Here is an 18178-nt window from a genome sequence, read left to right on the forward strand (position 1 = left end):
CCGGGCGGGGCTATGGCTGGGCGGGGCCTAGCGGAAAAGGGCGGGGTCATTGCTGGGCGGGGGCGGGGCAATCGCCCGCCGGGGCTATTTTTGCGGCAGCCCGAGCCAATCTCCTAATCGCATTAGGAGCGTCCCGCACTATGCAATCCCGGCCCGCTGCCCCCCCACCCTCCCCGGGCCGCCCCCCCGGTCATTGACGGCCCCGAGGGGCTGGGCCAGGATCGGGCCCCGGGCACACAGCAGGAGCCCGCCCGGCGGTGGGGAGCCGGGCTCTGGGCCGGTGTCCGCGCCCAGCACCTGGGCACCCTGCGGCCGAGCCCGGCTCCCCCCGTGCAGAGGCTCGGCGAGGGGCAGCTCCCGGGAGCCCTGGCCAGGCAGATCCGGGCTTAGCGCAGCCGGGCCCTGGGATGCGGGGGGCTTATGCTAATCAGCCTGGCAAAGGCAGTGATGGCATTAGAGCCGGGCAGGGCAGTCGCTGCCCACACACCCCAGCTGCAGCCTCTCCTGGGCGCTGGCTGGGAAGAGCTGGGCTGTGAGTCTGCCGGGGCTGGCCTGGGACTTGCGGGGGTGCCTGTGGGAGACCACCCCTCTCCCGGGCCAAAGCCCAGGAGCCTCTGGAGATGTCGCAGGTGGGGAAGGAGGAAGCAGAGGAGAGCCAGCGTGCCAGCCAGCGAGCAGCAGCGAGCCACGCAGCCCAGGAGCTGGCGGGGAGCCCTTGTCTGGGGAGGGTGGTCAAGTTCCTTTTGCCCCATACTACAGTTGAGGCCCCCCTGCCCCAGGAGGAGGAGCAACAATTCTACCAGGGGCTGGAGCGCCTGCTGGGGCCAAAGCTAGGCCGCTTCGGGGAGCTGTTCGCGGCCGCTGGCTGGGCAGATGTCACAGGTGAGTCAGCAGGGCTGGGGGAGGGAAGGTGGGAAGGGGTGACTGGAACACAAGACCCCAGAGCCACTTTTACGGAAGCTCCCATCTGACCCCCATCCTCTCTGCTGCACAACCCCTGAGTTACTCTTGAGAGCAAGGCCGAGAGCTGACGGGCTCCCGAGCACCCACACTGGCATTGTCACTACCACATTTGGCTTGGCTGGCCCGCGGCTGGCACTGGGTTGCAGTGCGGCATGGGGCACGACCCTGCTGGATGGTGGGTCTCTGGCTGGCCAGCTGTGCCTGGCACAGTGCCATGTGGCTAGCCAGCCTGGGGCAGCATGGCCTGGATGAGCCTTCTGTGGGGTGCACAGACCCCACCTGTTGAGCATGGGGCATTTCTGGCCCCTTCAGAGCTGCTGAGTGGCACGCTGGGCAGAGGGGGTGGGGCCCTGAACTCCAGCAGCTGAGCATCAATGGCACTGGCTGGTTTCTAGGCCACAGAATTGCTGCCAAGAGAAACGTGCCTGTAAAACAGTGCAGGCTGGTGGGCAGGGCACGGGGCTGGGACTCCGGAGAACTGGGTTCTAGTCCTGGCTGAGCCGCTGGGTGACCTTGGGCAAGTTGCTTCCTCACAGCCTGGCTCTGCCTGGTGTAAACAGACTGTGGGGCAGGGCCCATCGCACCTGTGCCTGGGCAGCGCCCGGCCCTGCGGGGCACCGATCTCGATGCTACCGTAATACACCTAATAAAGCATAGCTGCCCTTAGGGAGGTGCAGTCACCTCCTTGAGGTTCCCCCTCGCTGACCAATGCCACAGAGCCAAGAGCGGAAGCGCTAAAACAAGGGGTCTAATATGAAGGAGGGATAGCTCAGTGGTTTGAGCATTGGCCTGCTAAACCCAGGGTTGTGAGTTCAATGCTTGAGGGGGCCACTTAAGGATCTGGGGCAAAATCAGTACTTGGTCCTGCTAGTGAAGGCAGGGGGCTGGATTTGATAACCTTTCAGGGTCCCTTCCAGTTCCATGAGATAGGTATATCTCCTCATATTCAAGGAGCCCCTTGAGAGGAGGGAGAGCGAGGAATACCCAGGCTGCAGAGGGAAGAACGGGTCCCTCTCTGCCCAGGGGAGTCCCATAAGTCCTGTGGCAGGGGCTCCTGTTCCCCTGGACTGATTCCCCTCTCCCTGTTTGCTTCCCCAAGAGGACAGATTCCTGAGGAAGTTGTTGGTGAGAGAAGGCCAAGGAGAGGCCAGCAGACCCCAGCCAGGCCAGGAGGTGACTGTGAAGCTGCTGGGAGTCCTGGAGGATGGAAGCCTGGTGGAGAAGGACCCGAAGCTGACTTTCATCCTGGACCAGGGGGACGTCATACAGGTCTGGTCTCCTCCTGCACCCTAAGGACAGAGTCACCATCGAGGCTGGATGGTTTGGTGCCCCTGGAGGTTGGCATTTGCCAGTTTTTAAATGCCTGACTCCAGCCATAGGCATCAGTGGCCATGTTGTTCTGATCCCATCTTGCTGTTGCAAAGAAATAGACCATGTAAAACGTACTCAACACACTTGTGCTCCCCCTGCCAGCTGTGCAAGGGAGTAACAAACCCCCTTCCTGGCTGTGCTGGCCCCTTACAGAGTTGGGGCATAAACAGGGAGGCAAATAAACTCCTGGTGGTAATTCCCAGCTCCTGGGCTCAGCCCATGGGAAGGGCTGATTGGCTGGAAAGCTATCCAGGGGGCCAGTCCAGCCAATGAGAATCACAGATCCACAGGGTACCAAGGGACCATCTGCAAGAGTCATCCAGTCTAACCCCCTGCCAAGTGCAGGATTTGTTGTCTAAAAATCCTTCCTGGGCCCTTCCAGTCCCTGAGCTCAGCGCACCCACAGGCGTGTAACCTAGGCATTTATGGTGCATGCCTAAGTGTCAACTGAAGTAGCAGCCAACTGCAGGCTCTAGAATCCTATTCAAACGCACACACATCTGCGATGGTAGTAACTGAACCTGGGAAGGAGGGAGCGAGAGGGCTGTGGGGTTGCACAGGATCCAGCCTCACACAATGGCTTGTAGGCCCCACGAAAGCCCTGTTCTTGTGATCACTTGCTAAAAGTGACCGAAGGGATGAAAATGGAGCCAGACCCTGCCCCACCTAGATGCAAGATGTACTGGGCTGCCCAGAGGGGATGTGCACTTTGGGGTGGTTCTTGCTTCCTACCAGCAGCCCCATGGTAAATGTGAGAGAGCCACAAGGCAAAGTCAGAGCTGAGGAGGAGACAGACAAAAGTCCAACAGCTGCTCCTCGGGGTGCCCCTGCCCTGTGGGCTCCCCGGATTGGGAGTCCCCCTCAGGGACAGGGACTGACTGCCTTTTGGGGTTTGCTGCAGAGCCAAGCATGTTACTGGTGTATAACACATGCCATAACAAGGGGAGGGCTGACTCATCTGCCCCCCAGGCCGGGTTAATGCTATGGGTCCCCGGTCACAGTTTGGGGTGCAATTCAGACTAGTCCGAGGTTCTCTCCTCACTTGTCCTGTAACCCTGAGGGCCTTAAAACACTCTGCTGCTGTAGCTGCCTGTCTGGACTCTCCCAGCCAGCAGACAAGCCCGCACGGGGTGTCTGTGCCTTGAGCAGCCTGGGATCAGCAACTCTGACTCCAGCAGCTAGTTTGTTACACCCCAGCCACACTCAGGTCTCCACCAGCCCTCGTGACTGTTCACCAAGTGACCCCACCACACCCCAGTCCCGAATTTCCCCCAAACCGTCTGCCCTGAAGCGTCCAGCCCTCTCCTGGAACGTTCAGAGGAGTAGTAAGCTCCATTGTCCTTTCAAGAGACAAAAACACAACTCCAGTTAAGGCAACAAGCTGCAAACGATTACTTCAAACCCAGCACAGGGTTGGTTTAGATTAAAAGTAAAGTACGTTTATTAACAAAAGAGAGAGGTTTTTATGTGAGTTCAAGTACAAGGGATAAAGCCAAAGGGATTACAAGCAGATTCAAGTAAAATACATTTTCTGGTGGCCTAGACTTAACTCAACGAGCTCCAGCCTTGGGTCAAGGTAGATTTCTTACTAATCTTTTTCTTTCCAGCCATGGCCCACTGTCCCTCAGTCACCATCCACAGAAGTACAAGGGGCTGGTTTCCCTTGGCTTCCTAGGTGAAAGACCCTTGCCGAGGCAGCTTTTTCACCTATATTCAGTTCCTCAAGACTCCAATCCCCTTGGCTGAAGGACCCGTCTTTCTCAGCTTGCAGAGTGCTAGCCCCTTGTGTCTGGCCAGTGAGGGATGCCAAGATGGCTTCTTTTCTCTCCCCAAACTCACTGTTTTGTCCCCAGACTCAGATGACCCCAGGCTGGTCTTCCCTGCTGTGTACTTCCCATCCCATTGAGCTGTATATAACTGGGGCTTCCATTGGTTTTGGTCACACCTTGTTTGATGTCATTGGGAGACAGCCTGTTTTCCCTTTGTTTGGTCACAGACTATAAAGCAGAATATCTGTGAGCATCCACAGTTCCTCATACAGTGTTAATAGAAATACCTTACAAAGATGGTAATCACCAGTGTGTCATCAGCTTTCCTACTCGATACACGTGTATAGCACTAATATTGTACACGATCCACTGATTCAACTACTGACGGCCTGGCTGTAGAGTCCCGTAAACCACTGACGTGCATTCTCAGATAAGATGTCATGCTGGTTCCTTCCCTGCCCGCTGGGGATAGTTGCCTTCTTACCTCGTCCCCTTGGTAGCCAGATGGCTCTATTGACCTTAGATTATAAATCCTCCTTCATTCTCCCTGCTGACGCCAAGGCTGGTCAGCCAAGCGAATACATTGCAGTGTCTAGGGCAGACTGGGCCTGTCATGGCTGAGAACAGAAGTCTAGCACATACGTAACTGTTCGTACACCCCCAAGACAGACATCACACAAGGATATTAATGAGCAGTGAGCTATTCATTTCCCAGTGATAGCTCACATGCCACCTTTGGGGATATACATGACAAGCAAGTGAGGTGTAGGGACAAGTGTTGCTGCCAGACCCCCCAGGGGCCGCTGGCTTACAGCCTGCTTGCACACCTATTCTGCAGCACTGCTGCTCCCGCCCCCACGCTGCTTGTGGCTCAGCCAACACCTCGAAGCCTGTGAGGACAGTTACAGAAAATGATTCTTGCCAAGAAGCCCCTCTGGGTCCGGCTAGAATCTACATCCCTTGGGGCAAGGTGGGGGCAGGGGAAGTAGATGAGACTTCCCATCTCATCCTGACCCCAGGGTTCCTCAGAGGAGAGAGACTCCCAGTTTCACATCTCTGCCCAGAGGCGAGTCCCCAGTCAGGGGGAAGAGAACCCCACATCCATCCCACGCCCTGCTATTGGTGCAGGGCCCAGCAGCTCAGCTGCAATTCAGAACCTGATCTGACCCTTCCACCCTTCTCTACCACACCCCCTCGCGGTTCCACCCACGGATCCGCAGCAGGAAGGGAACAGATGCCACAAGAATGGGGCCCTGTGGGGCAGATTCCTCCCCTGACTCTGGCATGCAACAGCAACGGAGAGGAGTAGAGACCCCAGAACGCCCAGCACCAGGAGCCAGTCACCTCCCTCCAAGCCAGGAGGCAGATGGTGGAACTCAGCATAGGCACTGCTGAGCTCTAACTTCTCTGCAGCATGCCATGTCAAACACGCTGGGCCAAGGGGAGCCTCCATGCAGTGCAATGGGTGCATGTCTTGGGGCAGGAATAAACCACTCTACTCTGACCCCCTCTACAGGCTCTGGAGCTCGGTGTCCAGTCCATGCAGCTAGGAGAGGTGTCCTTCCTGCTCACCAGCTTCCTGTATGCTTACGGTCACCTGGGCAGGTAGGCTGTGGTTGATCCTCTCCCTGCTCTGGGCTTAGAGCTGCAAGGTGCTGCCCACCCCTCACTGTTCCTTTGGCAAAAGGAACGAAGAGTAATCTAGGCGCTGGTTGCCTGGAGGGGTCCTGTCGTCCTGGCCCAGCTGTCCCTAGTAAAATCACAGCTATCTGCACTGTTTGTGATTCTGGGGTTCCAGAAGCCAAGGAGTTCTGCACCCTGACTCCCAGAAGGCAGGAGCCCAGGGAAGGGAGTACTGGGGAAAGGCAAAAATCTCACTTCCTCCCTCCAGGGACCCTGATATCCCATCGGATGCCTCATTACTGTATGAGGTGACCCTGCTGCAGATCCAGGACAGCCCCGATCTGGGGCTCCTGCCACCCTCTGCACGAATCGGCCTCAGCAAGCGGAAGAGGGAGCGAGGGAACTTCCACTTTGAGCGGGAGGAGTACCAGCGGGCCATGCGATCCTACCAGCTGGCCCTGAGCATCCTGGACTCACCTGGTGCAGGTAAAATAAGAGGCCACCTGGGCTCGGGGCACATGAGTTGAGTGGAGGGGAAACTGGGGGCTTCACCCTAAGAGGGTCTGGGATTAGCAGGGAGAGAGTCCGAGATCAGAGGCTGGCACAGGACTGGGGTTGCACGTTCTCCTGAGTGAGCTGCAGAACACACTTGTCCCAGCTGGCTTTGACCGCCTTGTTGTTGGGCTCATTCCCAGTCCCTCCAAGCCCCGAGGAGGAAGAGGAGCTGCAAGAGCATCAAGTGAAATGTCTTAATAACTGTGCGGCCACCCAGCTGAAGCTGCAGCTGTTTGAGGAGGCGTTGGCATCATGCACTGCAGTGCTGCACATCGACCCCGACAACGTGAAGGCTCTCTACAGGAAAGGCAAGGTACAGCCCAGCGCCCACATCAAGGGAACCCAGCAGAGTGGGGCACAGACCCGGAGAGGAGGGAAAAGGCTGGTAGGAGATGGAGGGGAGGGAAACTAGAAGCATTGGATCTGCAGGTTCCAGGATGAGATCTCACCAGTCAGGCCCTCTTTCTCCAACTGCTCTGAGTCTGGTTGGAGACCGTTACACCAGCGGTTCTCAAACCTTTGTATTGGTGACCCCTTTCACAAAGCAAGCCTCTGAATGCAACCCACCTTATACGTTAAAAACACTCCTTTATATTTAACACTTATAAATGCAGGCGGCGAAGCGGGCCTTGGCGGTGGAGGCTGACAGCTCACGACCGCCTGAGGGGTCACAAACCCCAGTCTGAGCACCCCTGCCTTACCCCAAAGGGACTGTCTGAGAAAGCAGAGACGGGGGCAGGGGGAGAATGGGCAGCAGGAGAGAAGGAAGAGGAGCCAAGAGGAAAGTACTGGGAGTTAGTAACCAAATGGCTCTTCCTCTGGGTGTATCTGAGGTTCTCTCCAGTGAGCCCTTCCCCCTTATCACTGCGTCCCATCCCCCATAGCTCTATGCCTCCTGATCGGTTTCCCTTCTTTTCTTTACCGTCTCCTCTGTCTCCCAGCTGCTGTCAGAACGAGGAGAGGACCAGGAAGCCATGAATACCCTAAAGAGAGCCCTCCAGCTAGAGCCCACCACAAAGGTAAAGAGCAGAGCCTAATTCCTGAATTATCCACTCTCCCTGGAGCGGGTGGGCAGCGAGGAGCCCTCCCTCCTGGCTCCAAGGGGAGAGCTCACCGTGCACTGCTGGCAGGCAGCACATTTACAGGGGTAGCCAGTATCCTGCTTATTTCATGCAGGGATCCCAAAGTGCTTTAGCCAGGTGTTACGGGCCCAGGGGGCAGTGACCTACCCAAGGTCATACAGGTCAGTGGCAGAACAGGAAATAGAGGCCAGGAGCCCTGACTAACCAGGAGTGAACTCAACCAGATTCCCACTAAACCTGCTGCCATATAAAAGGGTTGAGAGGCAGGAGGAATGCCAGTTGCAGGACAAAAAGCCCCCTCCCCGTGCTCCAGAAGGAAGCAAGTGGAGCCCTCCAGGGTTAACGACCTGCTGTCCTCTCTTGGTCTCTTCCAGGCAATCCACGCTGAGCTCTCAAAGCTAGCGAAGCGTCAGAAAGGGCAGCCGGAACGCCCTGCCCCCACAGGCGTGGACGGCCTGGTGCAACCAGCAGCACGCCAGAGCGCATGGGTATGTAGGCTTGGCCCAACCAGGGTGCTGGTGCTGCTCCTGCTCCGGCACAAGAACTCGGCCTCCCCGTTACTGCCCCTGGTCGCAGTTACGCCTGTGTCTGCAGCCAAAGCCTGATCACCTCGGGCCCTGCCTTGCCCAACCTGCCTGCCTGGCTGTGACTCCTGTCATCCTGGCCCAAGGCCCTGAGTTTTACCAGAGTGATTCATTCCCAGCTGGAAGGCTCAGGTAGAGGCTATGTCACCTCTTCTTGGGTGGAGACACTTCCCCTGTTGCCCATGAACAGGAGAGCATGGTCTACACATGGGGGGCGCCTGCTGGTTTGTGTATGTGAGCAGAAAGCTGGCGGGTGGATGCTAGCACTGCGGAAAGGAGCCATGGGGCCTCTTATAATTCCCTATGCTCTCCCCAGGGCAGATGCTGATGGTGCAGAACCCAGGTCTTCATTGTTGGGGGACTGGGAGGGAGGTGGTGTCTGATCCAGCGGCAAGAGGCCAGGGCCTGGGTAGAGGAACCCAGGACCTCGCTGCTCCACCAGGTTCCAGCCCAGAGCCCATCAAATGGTAGTTAAAAAATGTGCGGCATACACCTGCTCCCTGGGCCACTTCCTATCCTGGCTTCCTCTGCTGGTGCCCTCTTGCGTTCTCCCTGGAGTCCTCTCAGGTCCCCTCCGGAGGGTGTTCCTCTCTCCATCATGGCTCATCCATGCCATCCATCCTCTGCGGTGGCTTGGCAGCAGGGCCTGGGCCAAACCACCCGGGGCTCAGCAGCTTCTCGGCAGAAGCCTGCAACACACAACTGCCCCCCAGACTGAGCTGAGCTGCCCCCTTTGAGCTCAGCCTCCACCGAGAGCATGTCCGGCAGGGGCAGCTGGGCAGAACTGTCTGGGCCGAGGGCTGGTCCTTAGCCCTTATCAGTGTGGGGCTTGCACACCCCATCGCACCCATTCACAAGGTCCCTGCCTAGCTAGGGCCCACGCAGACACTCCCAGCCCCATCTGGCATTGTGCAGGGATGGGCTGGAAGGCTGCAGAGACTCACAACTTCTTGTCAACTGCCTGTGATGGGCCGCTCTCTTACCACTTCAGAGGTTATTTTTCCTCCCTTGGTATCCTGCTGTTCATTGATTTATCTCACTAGACTGACCTCACACTTGGTAAAGCAACCCCCATCCTTTCATGTATTTATACCTGCACCTGTATTTTTCACTCCGTGCATCTGATGAAGTGGGTTTTAGCCCACGAAAGCTTATGCCCAAATAAATGTTAGTCTCTAAGGTGCCACAAGGACTCCTCCTTGTTTTAACCCAGCAATGAAACCCAGAAACTAAGACAGGAACAAGCAGCCTGGCTGGCAGTCGGGTTGTGGGGAGGGAGATGAAGCAGAGCCTTCCTTGGCTCGCCCCTATCATCTCAAAGCTCTTGACACACAACAACCATCTTAGCTACACCCTCTCCCTACGAGGCAGGTCAGCATCACTGTCCCTGAATCACAAGTAGCGAGACCACAGCCCATTCAGATGACCTGTGGAGTCAGAAATGGAAAGAGAACCTCCATCTCCTAGGTACAGGGGCTGCGCTCTCCTCCGAAGACAACAGGCTTGGTGAGCCCTGCCCATGGCCAGCCTGCACATGGCATGGCCCCAGGCTGCCTTGTGGGGTTCTTGCCGTGCAGGGGGCTGTTGTGAAGCTCATTCTCTCCATCTCTCTCTCTCCTTTTGCAGATGGACCCCAATGGCCCACAGCCATTGAAGGACACTAGCTGAGTTGCCTCCTGTTTTTTCCAGGTCACCCCCTGGAAGCTGCTTTTTGGTGCTGTGGCCGTGGCTCTGGGCAGCACAGTGACCTCCATCTTCCTGACAACACGGAGCTGAGACTAGCCAAGGACACCAGGGATGCAGGGGGTTTACAGCCCCTCCCACAGCAAAGGGGGGGGGGCAGGGAGGTGCCATCCCATCAACTCCTCCTGTGCGAGTCCTGGGGTGTCCAGCACAGGATGCAGGCCACATTCCCAGTGAAGCCAGGATCACCAGCTGACAGGACTTTAGCAGTGACCTGTGTGTCTGTAAATAAACGTGTCTGTTGTCTAGCCAGCGCCCTGCAGTCAGGCCTGATCTCAGCGTGGGGAGTGGGGCGTGCAGAGGGCTGCACTCCAGGCCTCATCTCCCACCCCCAAGTGCCTGGACCTCAACCCAGCACCCCCAGAGCCCGCAACCCAGCACCCCCAGAGCACCAGGACCTCCCCCATCACAGCACCCCCAGAGCACCTGGACCTCCCCCACAACCCCCAAGCCAGCACCCCCAGAGTGCCAGGACCTCCCCCACAACCCCCAACCCAGCACCCCCAGAGTGCCAGGACCTCCCCCATCACAGCACCCCCAGAGCACCTGGACCTCCCCCACAACCCCCAACCCAGCACCCCCAGAGCGCCAGGACCTCCCCAACAGCCCCCAAGCCAGCACCCCCAGAGCACCTGGACCTCCCCCACAACCCCCAAGCCAGCACCCCCAGAGCGCCAGGACCTCCCCCACAACCCCCAACCCAGCACCCCCAGAGCACCTGGACCTCCCCCACAACCCCCAAGCCAGCACCCCCAGAGTGCCAGGACCTCCCCCACAACCCACAACCCAGCACCCCCAGAGTGCCAGGACCTCCCCCATCACAGCACCCCCAGAGCGCCTGGACCCCCCCCCGAGCACCTAGACCCGCACCCCAACACCTGGCCCTCAACCCCGCCCCTTTCTGTAGCCAATCATAAACCCGACTCCCAAGTCCGCCCCTCACTGCGTCGAGCCAATGAGGAGCCTCCAGGGGGCGGGGCCGAGGTGCTGATTGGGCAGCTCGAGGCCTCGCTGACGCGGAGCGGCCCTGGGTGGGGCCCGGGACGTGGCCGCCGAACGGACGCAGCCGAGCGGAGCCATGACCCGTAGGTGCCGGGCGGCCCCGGCCCGGCCCTGCCGGGGGTGTGGGGCGGGGCTTGGGGGGGGCTGTCTGTGGGGAGTGGGGGGAGTCTGGGGGGAGGTTTCTGGGGATCGGGGGAGCCCAGAGGGTTATGTGGGGAGCAGGGGGTGTGGGGCTGGGCTGCCCAGGGCTGTCTGGGGAGAGTGGGGGGAGTCTAGGGGGGAGGTTTCTGGGGATCAGGGGAGCCCAGGGGTTATGTGGGGAGCAGGAGGTGTGGGGCTGGGCTGCCCAGGGCTGTCTGGGGAGAGTGGGGGGAGTCTAGGGGGAGGTTTCTGGGGATCAGGGGAGCCCAGGGGTTATGTGGGGAGCAGGGGGGTGTTGGGCTGGGCTGTCTGGGGGGAGTGGGGGGAGTCTGGGGGGGAGGTTTCTGGGGATCAGGGGAGCCCAGGGGGTTATGTGGGGAGCAGGGGGTGTGGGGCTGGGCTGCCCAGGGCTGTCTGTGGGGGGGAGTCTAGGGGGGGAGGTTTCTGGGGATCAGGGGAGCCCAGGGGGTTATGTGGGGAGCAGGGGGGTATGAGGCTGGGCTGCCCAGGGCTGTCTGTGGGGAGTGGGGGGGCGGTTTCTGGGGATCAGGGGAGCCCAGGGGGTTATGTGGGGAGCAGGGGGTTTGGGGCTGGGCTGCCCAGGGCTGTCTAGGGGGAGGTTTCTGGGGATCAGGGGAGCCCAGAGGGATATGTGGGGAGCAGGGGTGTGTGGGGTGGGGCTGCCTAGGGCTGTCTGTGGGGAGTGGGGGGAGTCTAGGGGGGAGGTTTCTGGGAATCAGGGGAGCCCAGGGGTTATGTGGGGAGCAGGAGGTGTGGGGCTGGGCTGCCCAGGGCTGTCTGGGGAGAGTGGGGGGAGTCTAGGGGGGAGGTTTCTGGGGATCAGGGGAGCCCAGAGGGTTATGTGGGGAGCAGGAGGTGTGGGGCTGGGCTGCCCAGGGCTGTCTGTGGGGAGTGGGGGGAGTCTAGGGGGAGGTTTCTGGGGATCAGGGGAGCCCAGGGGTTATGTGGGGAGCAGGGGGGTGTTGGGCTGGGCTGTCTGGGGGGAGTGGGGGGAGTCTAGGGAGGAGGTTTCTGGGGATCAGGGGAGCCCAGGGGGTTATGTGGGGAGCAGGGGGTGTGGGGCTGGGCTGCCCAGGGCTGTCTGTGGGGGGAGTCTAGGGGGGGAGGTTTCTGGGGATCAGGGGAGCCCAGGGGGTTATGTGGGGAGCAGGGGGGTATGAGGCTGGGCTGCCCAGGGCTGTCTGTGGGGAGTGGGGGGGTGGTTTCTGGGGATCAGGGGAGCCCAGGGGGTTATGTGGGGAGCAGGGGGGTATGAGGCTGGGCTGCCCAGGGCTGTCTGTGGGGAGTGGGGGGGTGGTTTCTGGGGATCAGGGGAGCCCAGAGGGATATGTGGGGAGCAGGGGTGTGTGGGGTGGGGCTGCCTAGGGCTGTCTGTGGGGAGTGGGGGGAGTCTAGGGGGAGGTTTCTGGGAATCAGGGGAGCCCAGGGGGTTATGTGGGGAGCAGGGGGGTGTGGGGCTGGGCTGTCTGGGGGGAGTCTAGGGGGAGGTTTCTGGGGATCAGGGGAGCCCAGAGGGTTATGTGGGGACCGGGGGGGTGGGAGTAGGCAGCCCCACTTGTGGGAGCCAGAGGCTGTGGCCTGGGGGGGTCCAAGGCGTCAGCCTCTCAGTGCTGACTGAAACGTTGCTTAAAGAGCCTGGGTTTTGTATCCCGGCCCGTTGGAAGCAGCGCCAGCTCCCTCTGCTAGAGGGCTGGCAGGGCCAGTGCCACAGCGCGGTGGGGCTTCTAGGTGGAGCACTTCACGCACCTGCACAAGTTACTGTTCTCTGCACACTTGCTCCAGCAGCTGCTGCCTCGGCTGTTGAATGAACCGGGCTTTTCAAGGCACACACCCAGCTGTCCCGCCCTGAACAGCCCTTCCCTGGGGCTCCATGGGGACTGCCCGCGTAGAGTGCAGTGCTGCTGCCCCTTGGATACTGACAAGTTTGTTCTTCAAGACAGGTGGTCAAGTGACCCTTCTCTGAACTGACAGCTGTGCCAGTAACCCAGCCTGAGCGCTGGCACCGGGGGACCTCCCAGTAACCTCTCATCTCAGGCTTGTGCTCCTTGCTTCCAGAAGTACCTCAGACGGGAGGGCAGCTGGTGTCTGATGGGGCTGGGTCTTGGGGCCTTATCTCATCTAGGGTGCAGCGAGTCAGTCTTCTGCTGGTGTCATTGCAGGCGGTAACCAGCGTGAACTGGCCCGTCAGAAGCACATGAAGAAGCAGACTGACTCGGGCAAGGGGAAGCGGCGCGATGACGGCCTGTCGGCGGCTGCCCGGAAGCAGAGGTAACTATCCATGATGAGAGGAAGAGGCAAGAGGCTGGCTTTGTTCTCTCCCAGGTTCCTGATTGGGGCTGCAGCCCCATGCTCCCTGCAGCAACTCCACCTGCCAGAGCTGCTTCTGGAGGGCTCCTAGGAAGCAGGGTCTTGGCTCCCTTCTAAGAGAGGTTCATGCTCAAAGGGCCCTGGGCCCCTGCCTGCTGTGTCAGTCCATGGTCTAGCCATGGAAGTACCATCCTCTGCTGGGAACCAGGGCTAGCATGGTGGGTCACAGTCCAGCATTCTCACCTGCAGTGTGTATAGAGCTGGGCCCTGGGCAGAACATCCTGCCATTCAGCTTTCTCTGAAATAACAATGAATGAGTGTCCTGCCTCCCCCTTTTCTCATTTCTCCTCCCTCCTGCACGGTCTTCTCTTCTCTGGGATGCTGTCTCTTTCATCAGTCAGATTTCTCTGGCATGCTCAGTAACTTGCTCTCCCTGTCCTCCAGCTGCATGTACCCACCACCTGTGTGCCCCAGCAGAGGCCTCGTCCCGTGTTGTTTCTTACTGCTTTGAGAAGACCCTGTTGTATCTCCACCTCCCTCAACTAGTTGTGTCCTGTTCTCCCCCCCCCACACACACACACCCAATCCACCCACCCAAGGTTTCCAAATTCAATTATCCTGAATTTGAAGTTTAGGGGCCCTGGATCTGCCACTCCTGCTCTGGCCAGTAGCTCTCTCATGTGCTGAAATCCTGCCTCCAGAAACTACTACTTTTGCTACCAGAAAACCTGAGATGCTTTCCCTGCCCCTCGCAGACACAGCTGCTCTCTCCTGGCCCACCAGCTAACAGGCTCCTTTTCTCCCAATAGAGACTCTGAGATAATGCAGCAGAAGCAGAAACAGGCCAGTGAGAAGAAGGAGCAACCGAAATAACGTGTGGGGAACTTGGTCTGACCCAGGAGAAGTGAGGCAGCATCCCTGCCCTTCACCTTTGCGCTTGCCCTGCCCGCCTCTCCAGCCCACCACAGCCTTCTGGCCCTCTTGCTGGTAGAATGCAAAGCGTGTAGCCCCGCCGGGATTGTCCGCGCCTGATGTATGTTCTCCCCACTCTCTACAATGTGCAGCCAGTGTTGGCCCAGAGGGGCTGGCCTGGGGCTGCATAGCCAAGCAGCTGCAGGAGCCCCTCGCCCTTCTTATTCACATCGGACCCACTTTCATGTATTAAAGTAGCTTTTGGATTCCTCAGGGGTGCTGGATTATTTGTAGGTGTTTGTGACCCCGCAGAGCCTCCCCATGGAAGTGCCATTCCCTCCCTGCTCCTGCCCCTGAGGGGCTGTGTAGGGAGCTGCTTGCCTCATACAGGGGAGCTGGGAGGGCCTGAGCCCTCCCAAGCTGAAAGCATGGCCCTGGATCTAGCTTGCCCCAAGGCAGGGCTTAGAGGAATCTATCACAGGAAGGGCAGGGGAAGCCACAGGCTACATCCTTAAAGGCCAATGTACTGGCAGTGCCAGAGACTGACCCCACTCTCTCCTCCCCCGCCCCCAGAGCTGGGTCCCAGCCCAGAGAAATGGGGGAGGCAGTGGTGGAGCCGGGGAGAGGGTGCAGAGCAGGCTTGATGTGTATATATATATATTTTTGGGGGTGGGGGGAGGGGTATGTGTCTGAGAGGCAGCAGGCTCAGACCTCCTTTCCTCTTGCTGGCTGCTTCCCTGGGCATGGACCAGGCTGACCCCAGCCCGCGGGGGTGGAGCAAGCTGGCTGGTGCTAGGCGCTCATGGAGGAGGTGGCACCACAGCCCAGGTCAGGCATGAGCAGGGAAGCAGCAGTTTAGGTCCTACTGCCCCAGGCACTCAAAGGCAGGGGGGCCGGGTGTAGGCCCAGGAAGGAGGCCTATGGTTGGGTGAGCTGAGAGCCCCCCCTAACTTACAGGGGGAGGGGACAGTCTCCACCCAGCCAGAGGGAGATTACCAAAATAATTCATTGTTAAAGACGGCCTAGGCCCCAGGAGAGGCCAGAACAAGCCTGATGCCCATTTCTCTCCTCCCCTGTGCTGTAAGGCAAAGTAGCTGCTAAGATACCCCCCTTGGCATAAGGGCCCATCTACCACACAGGGTCCTCCCCCCCCCCCCAGCACCCAGCCCCTTTCCCCCCCCCCCCCAGCACCCTGGGGCTGCCCCTCCAGAGTCCCCTTCCCCCCCCCAGAGTCCCCTTCTCCCCCCCCCCCCCAGCACCCTGGGGCTGCCCCCCCCGAGTCCCCTTCTCCTCCCCCCAGCACCCTGGGGCTGCCCCTCCAGAGTCCCCTTCCCCCCCCAGAGTCCCCTTCCCCCCCCCCCAGCACCCTGGGGCTACCCCCGCCCAGTGGTGGCCGGTACCTGGGCCCCCCCACTCAGCTGCTTGCCTGGCTGCCTCTGCAGGCGCTGTCCCAGGCTGGGCTCGGCGGGGCTGGGCTGGGCTCCAGCACTGCCTCCGTCTCCAGCTGTGGGACCCGTCGCTGCCCGTGTCCAGCCGGGCCAAGGAGCCGCGAAGTGGGGGCAGCGCATCGCCCAGACTGGGACTGGGAAAGCACCTGTGGGCTGGGGTGGGGCCACCTTCAGGATCCCCACCCCACCCCCTAATCCCACCCCCGGCCTCAGGTACCGCGACTACCCCAGAGGGTCTGCCCCAGGCCCCAGGAGCTCCGTGCCTATGCTGAGCTCCAGCCAGGCCAAGGGCTAGGGGGGTCCCCACCCACCCGGCCAAGCCTCCAGGCTACCAACTTTCTAATGGCACGAAACTGAAACACCCTTGCCCTGCCCCCCCTCCCCTCTTTCCAGCCCCCCTGTCCTCGCTTGCCCCCACCCTCACTCACTTTCACTGGGCTGGTGCAGGAGGCAGTGTGGGGTCCAGAAATGAGAGGTTCAGGATGCATTGGCGGGGCTCTGGGCTGGGGCCAAGGGGTTTGGAGTATGGGAGGGGGTGAGGGCTCCAGCTGGGGATGTGGGCTCTGGGGTGGGGCCCTGGATGAGGGGTTTGGGGTGCAGGAAGGGGCTCAGGGCAGGGGGTTGGGTGTGGGCAGAGTGCGGGCTCCGGGAGGGAGTGTGGGTGCAGGGTGGGGTTCTGACCTGGGGCAGGGGGTTCAGGGTATAGGCTCTAGCTGGGCGGCACTTACCTCAGCCGACTCCCAGTTGGCGGCATAGTGGGGTAAGGCAGGCTCCCTGCCCGCCATGGCTCCGTGCCGCTCCTGGGAGCGGCCGGCATATCCAGCCCCTAGGTGGAGGCACCAGCCAAGGGGAGCTGCGGAGCCAGTGCTTGGAGCTTCCCTGGCCGCCTCTGTGCCTAGGGGGCGCAGGGACATGCTGGCCGCTTCCGGGAGGTGCGCGGAGCTCACCTTCTGCTAAGGAGAATATAAGAACACTGCTCACGCCGGCTTCCTGGTGACTGGGATGGCACAGAACCTCTTCCCCGTATTAGCTACTACGGGCCTAGGGCCGTCAATCTGACTGACACTGGTTATTTGAGCTCTTACGTTCATAATGGACCAAAGTGTGATTGGGCAACTAACCATACAACAGAGGGTCCTGTGGCACCTTTAAGACTAACAGAAGTACTGGGAGCATAAGCTTTCGTGGGTAAGAACCTCACTTCTTCAGATGCAAGTAAAGGAAATCTCCAGAGGCAGGTATAAATCAGTATGGAGATAACGAGGTTAGTTCAATCAGGGAGGGTGAGGTGCTCTGCTAGCAGTTGAGGTGTGAACACCAAGGGAGGAGAAACTGCTTCTGTAGTTGGATAGCCGTTCACAGTCTTTGTTTAAGCCTGATCTGATGGTGTCAAATTTGCAAACTTGTAACCATAGAACACTGTGCCCTTCCCCAGCACCCTGCCTCCTCCCCGTCCAGGGCCAGCCCCGGCACCCCGCCCCTCCCCCAGTACTGTGCCTTTTCTCCAGGGCCCTTTATCAGGCTGTGCTGGAGTACGAATAGCCCCCCACACACATACTGGCGCCCTTGCCTGGGGGTCAGAGAGGGTCTAGGAGCCCCCTGCGCTTGCTCTCCCTCGGCAGTTCTCTTCCTGCACCAGAACCTGGAGACCGACTACGAGTTCTGGCTTCGCAGAGCCACCAGCTGGGACCAGGCTGCCCCCTGCTCCCAACAAGGCTGCCTGCCCAGCACCGCCCTCCACTACCATGGAGCTGGACAGCAGGTACATGGGGCTGTTCCCCTGCCCCAGGAGCCAGGAACGGTTCACCAGCCCCTGTGGCCAGCTCTGAGCATGAGACACAAGGCAGTGCCCACAGCCTCAATTCCCAACTGGCTGCTATGGGAGGGGAGCTGACGCAGTGCCCAGGATCCAGGAAGGGCCGAGCGGCATTAAGTTAGGGCTCCCCGTTGGGGTGGAGCAGGGTGTGTGGGCACCACCTCTGCCTCTGCGTCTCCTGCCTGCTACAGAACATGGGGGAGACAGAACAAAATCAAGCAGTTCAGCGAGGGCTTTGTGAGGCCCAGGGCGCTGCCCGGGGCTGGAGGCCTGGCAATGCGCTGCTGCCAGGGGCAGCCTGTGACCCACATGTGGTGTCTTCCCTGCATTGTTCTGGGGTTGGGTCCTCAGGGAGCTGCTGTGACAGCCAAGTGAGAGCAGCCTACCAGAGCAGCTCCCTGCAGCACACGTGGGCCCAGGGCACTGCAAGCACCCCTCGGGAGGGAGGGAGGCAGATCAGCTCCCAATGCACCTGGGCAGGATCCTGCTGGAGCCCCACAGTGCTGTGCACCCCACAGGCCCACCGAGGGCCAGCTCGGGTGAGGCCTGAACCAGGAGTGCGCCAAGACAGAGCTTCACCAGCACAGGCCCCAGCTCCCACTGCCCGTGCCCTATGGTCAGCCTAGCCAGCCCATTTCTCAACCCCCAGGGCCCTCTGCAGAGGAGCTGAGCCTGCCTCCCCAGTGGCTGCAGCCTGAGCTCCAGCATCCCACAGGCAAACAGCAGCGGGGTGGGGATGGGCACTGGGGTAGGTCCCTGGTTCCAGGCAGGCACGAGGGGGCCAGAGGGGGCTGGCCCCTGAGTCAGGGCCTGCAGGCATGCGCGCACAGTTCCACACAGG

General features: G+C 60.2%; 2 protein-coding genes across 4 annotated transcripts; both read left to right on the forward strand.

The window, feature by feature from the left end:
* The first annotated feature begins 177 nt into the window (after nt 1-177).
* LOC128844479 (peptidyl-prolyl cis-trans isomerase FKBP8-like) lies at nt 178-9943 on the forward strand. Of its 3 annotated transcripts, none has more exons than XM_054042242.1 (8): nt 180-882; nt 2063-2232; nt 5620-5708; nt 5995-6212; nt 6422-6594; nt 7223-7300; nt 7738-7851; nt 9574-9729. In XM_054042242.1, the coding sequence occupies exons 1-8, from the start codon at nt 621-623 to the stop codon at nt 9613-9615; spliced, it is 1146 nt and encodes a 381-aa protein (XP_053898217.1). In that variant the 5' UTR covers nt 180-620; the 3' UTR covers nt 9616-9729. The 3 variants fall into 3 exon arrangements, with proteins under 3 accessions (XP_053898218.1, XP_053898217.1, XP_053898216.1); XM_054042241.1 differs by having other exon boundaries at nt 181-882; nt 9637-9943; XM_054042243.1 differs by lacking the exon at nt 9574-9729 and having other exon boundaries at nt 178-882; nt 6422-6589; nt 7738-7840.
* A 723-nt stretch (nt 9944-10666) lies between these two features.
* On the forward strand, nt 10667-14346 carry SERF2 (small EDRK-rich factor 2). The gene is made up of 3 exons (XM_054041924.1): nt 10667-10775; nt 13014-13122; nt 13971-14346. The coding sequence occupies exons 1-3, from the start codon at nt 10769-10771 to the stop codon at nt 14032-14034; spliced, it is 180 nt and encodes a 59-aa protein (XP_053897899.1). The 5' UTR covers nt 10667-10768; the 3' UTR covers nt 14035-14346.
* The last annotated feature ends 3832 nt before the right edge of the window (nt 14347-18178 follow it).

The sequence above is a fragment of the Malaclemys terrapin genome, chromosome 10, assembly GCF_027887155.1.
Source record: "Malaclemys terrapin pileata isolate rMalTer1 chromosome 10, rMalTer1.hap1, whole genome shotgun sequence".
Taxonomy (NCBI): Eukaryota; Metazoa; Chordata; order Testudines; family Emydidae; genus Malaclemys; species Malaclemys terrapin.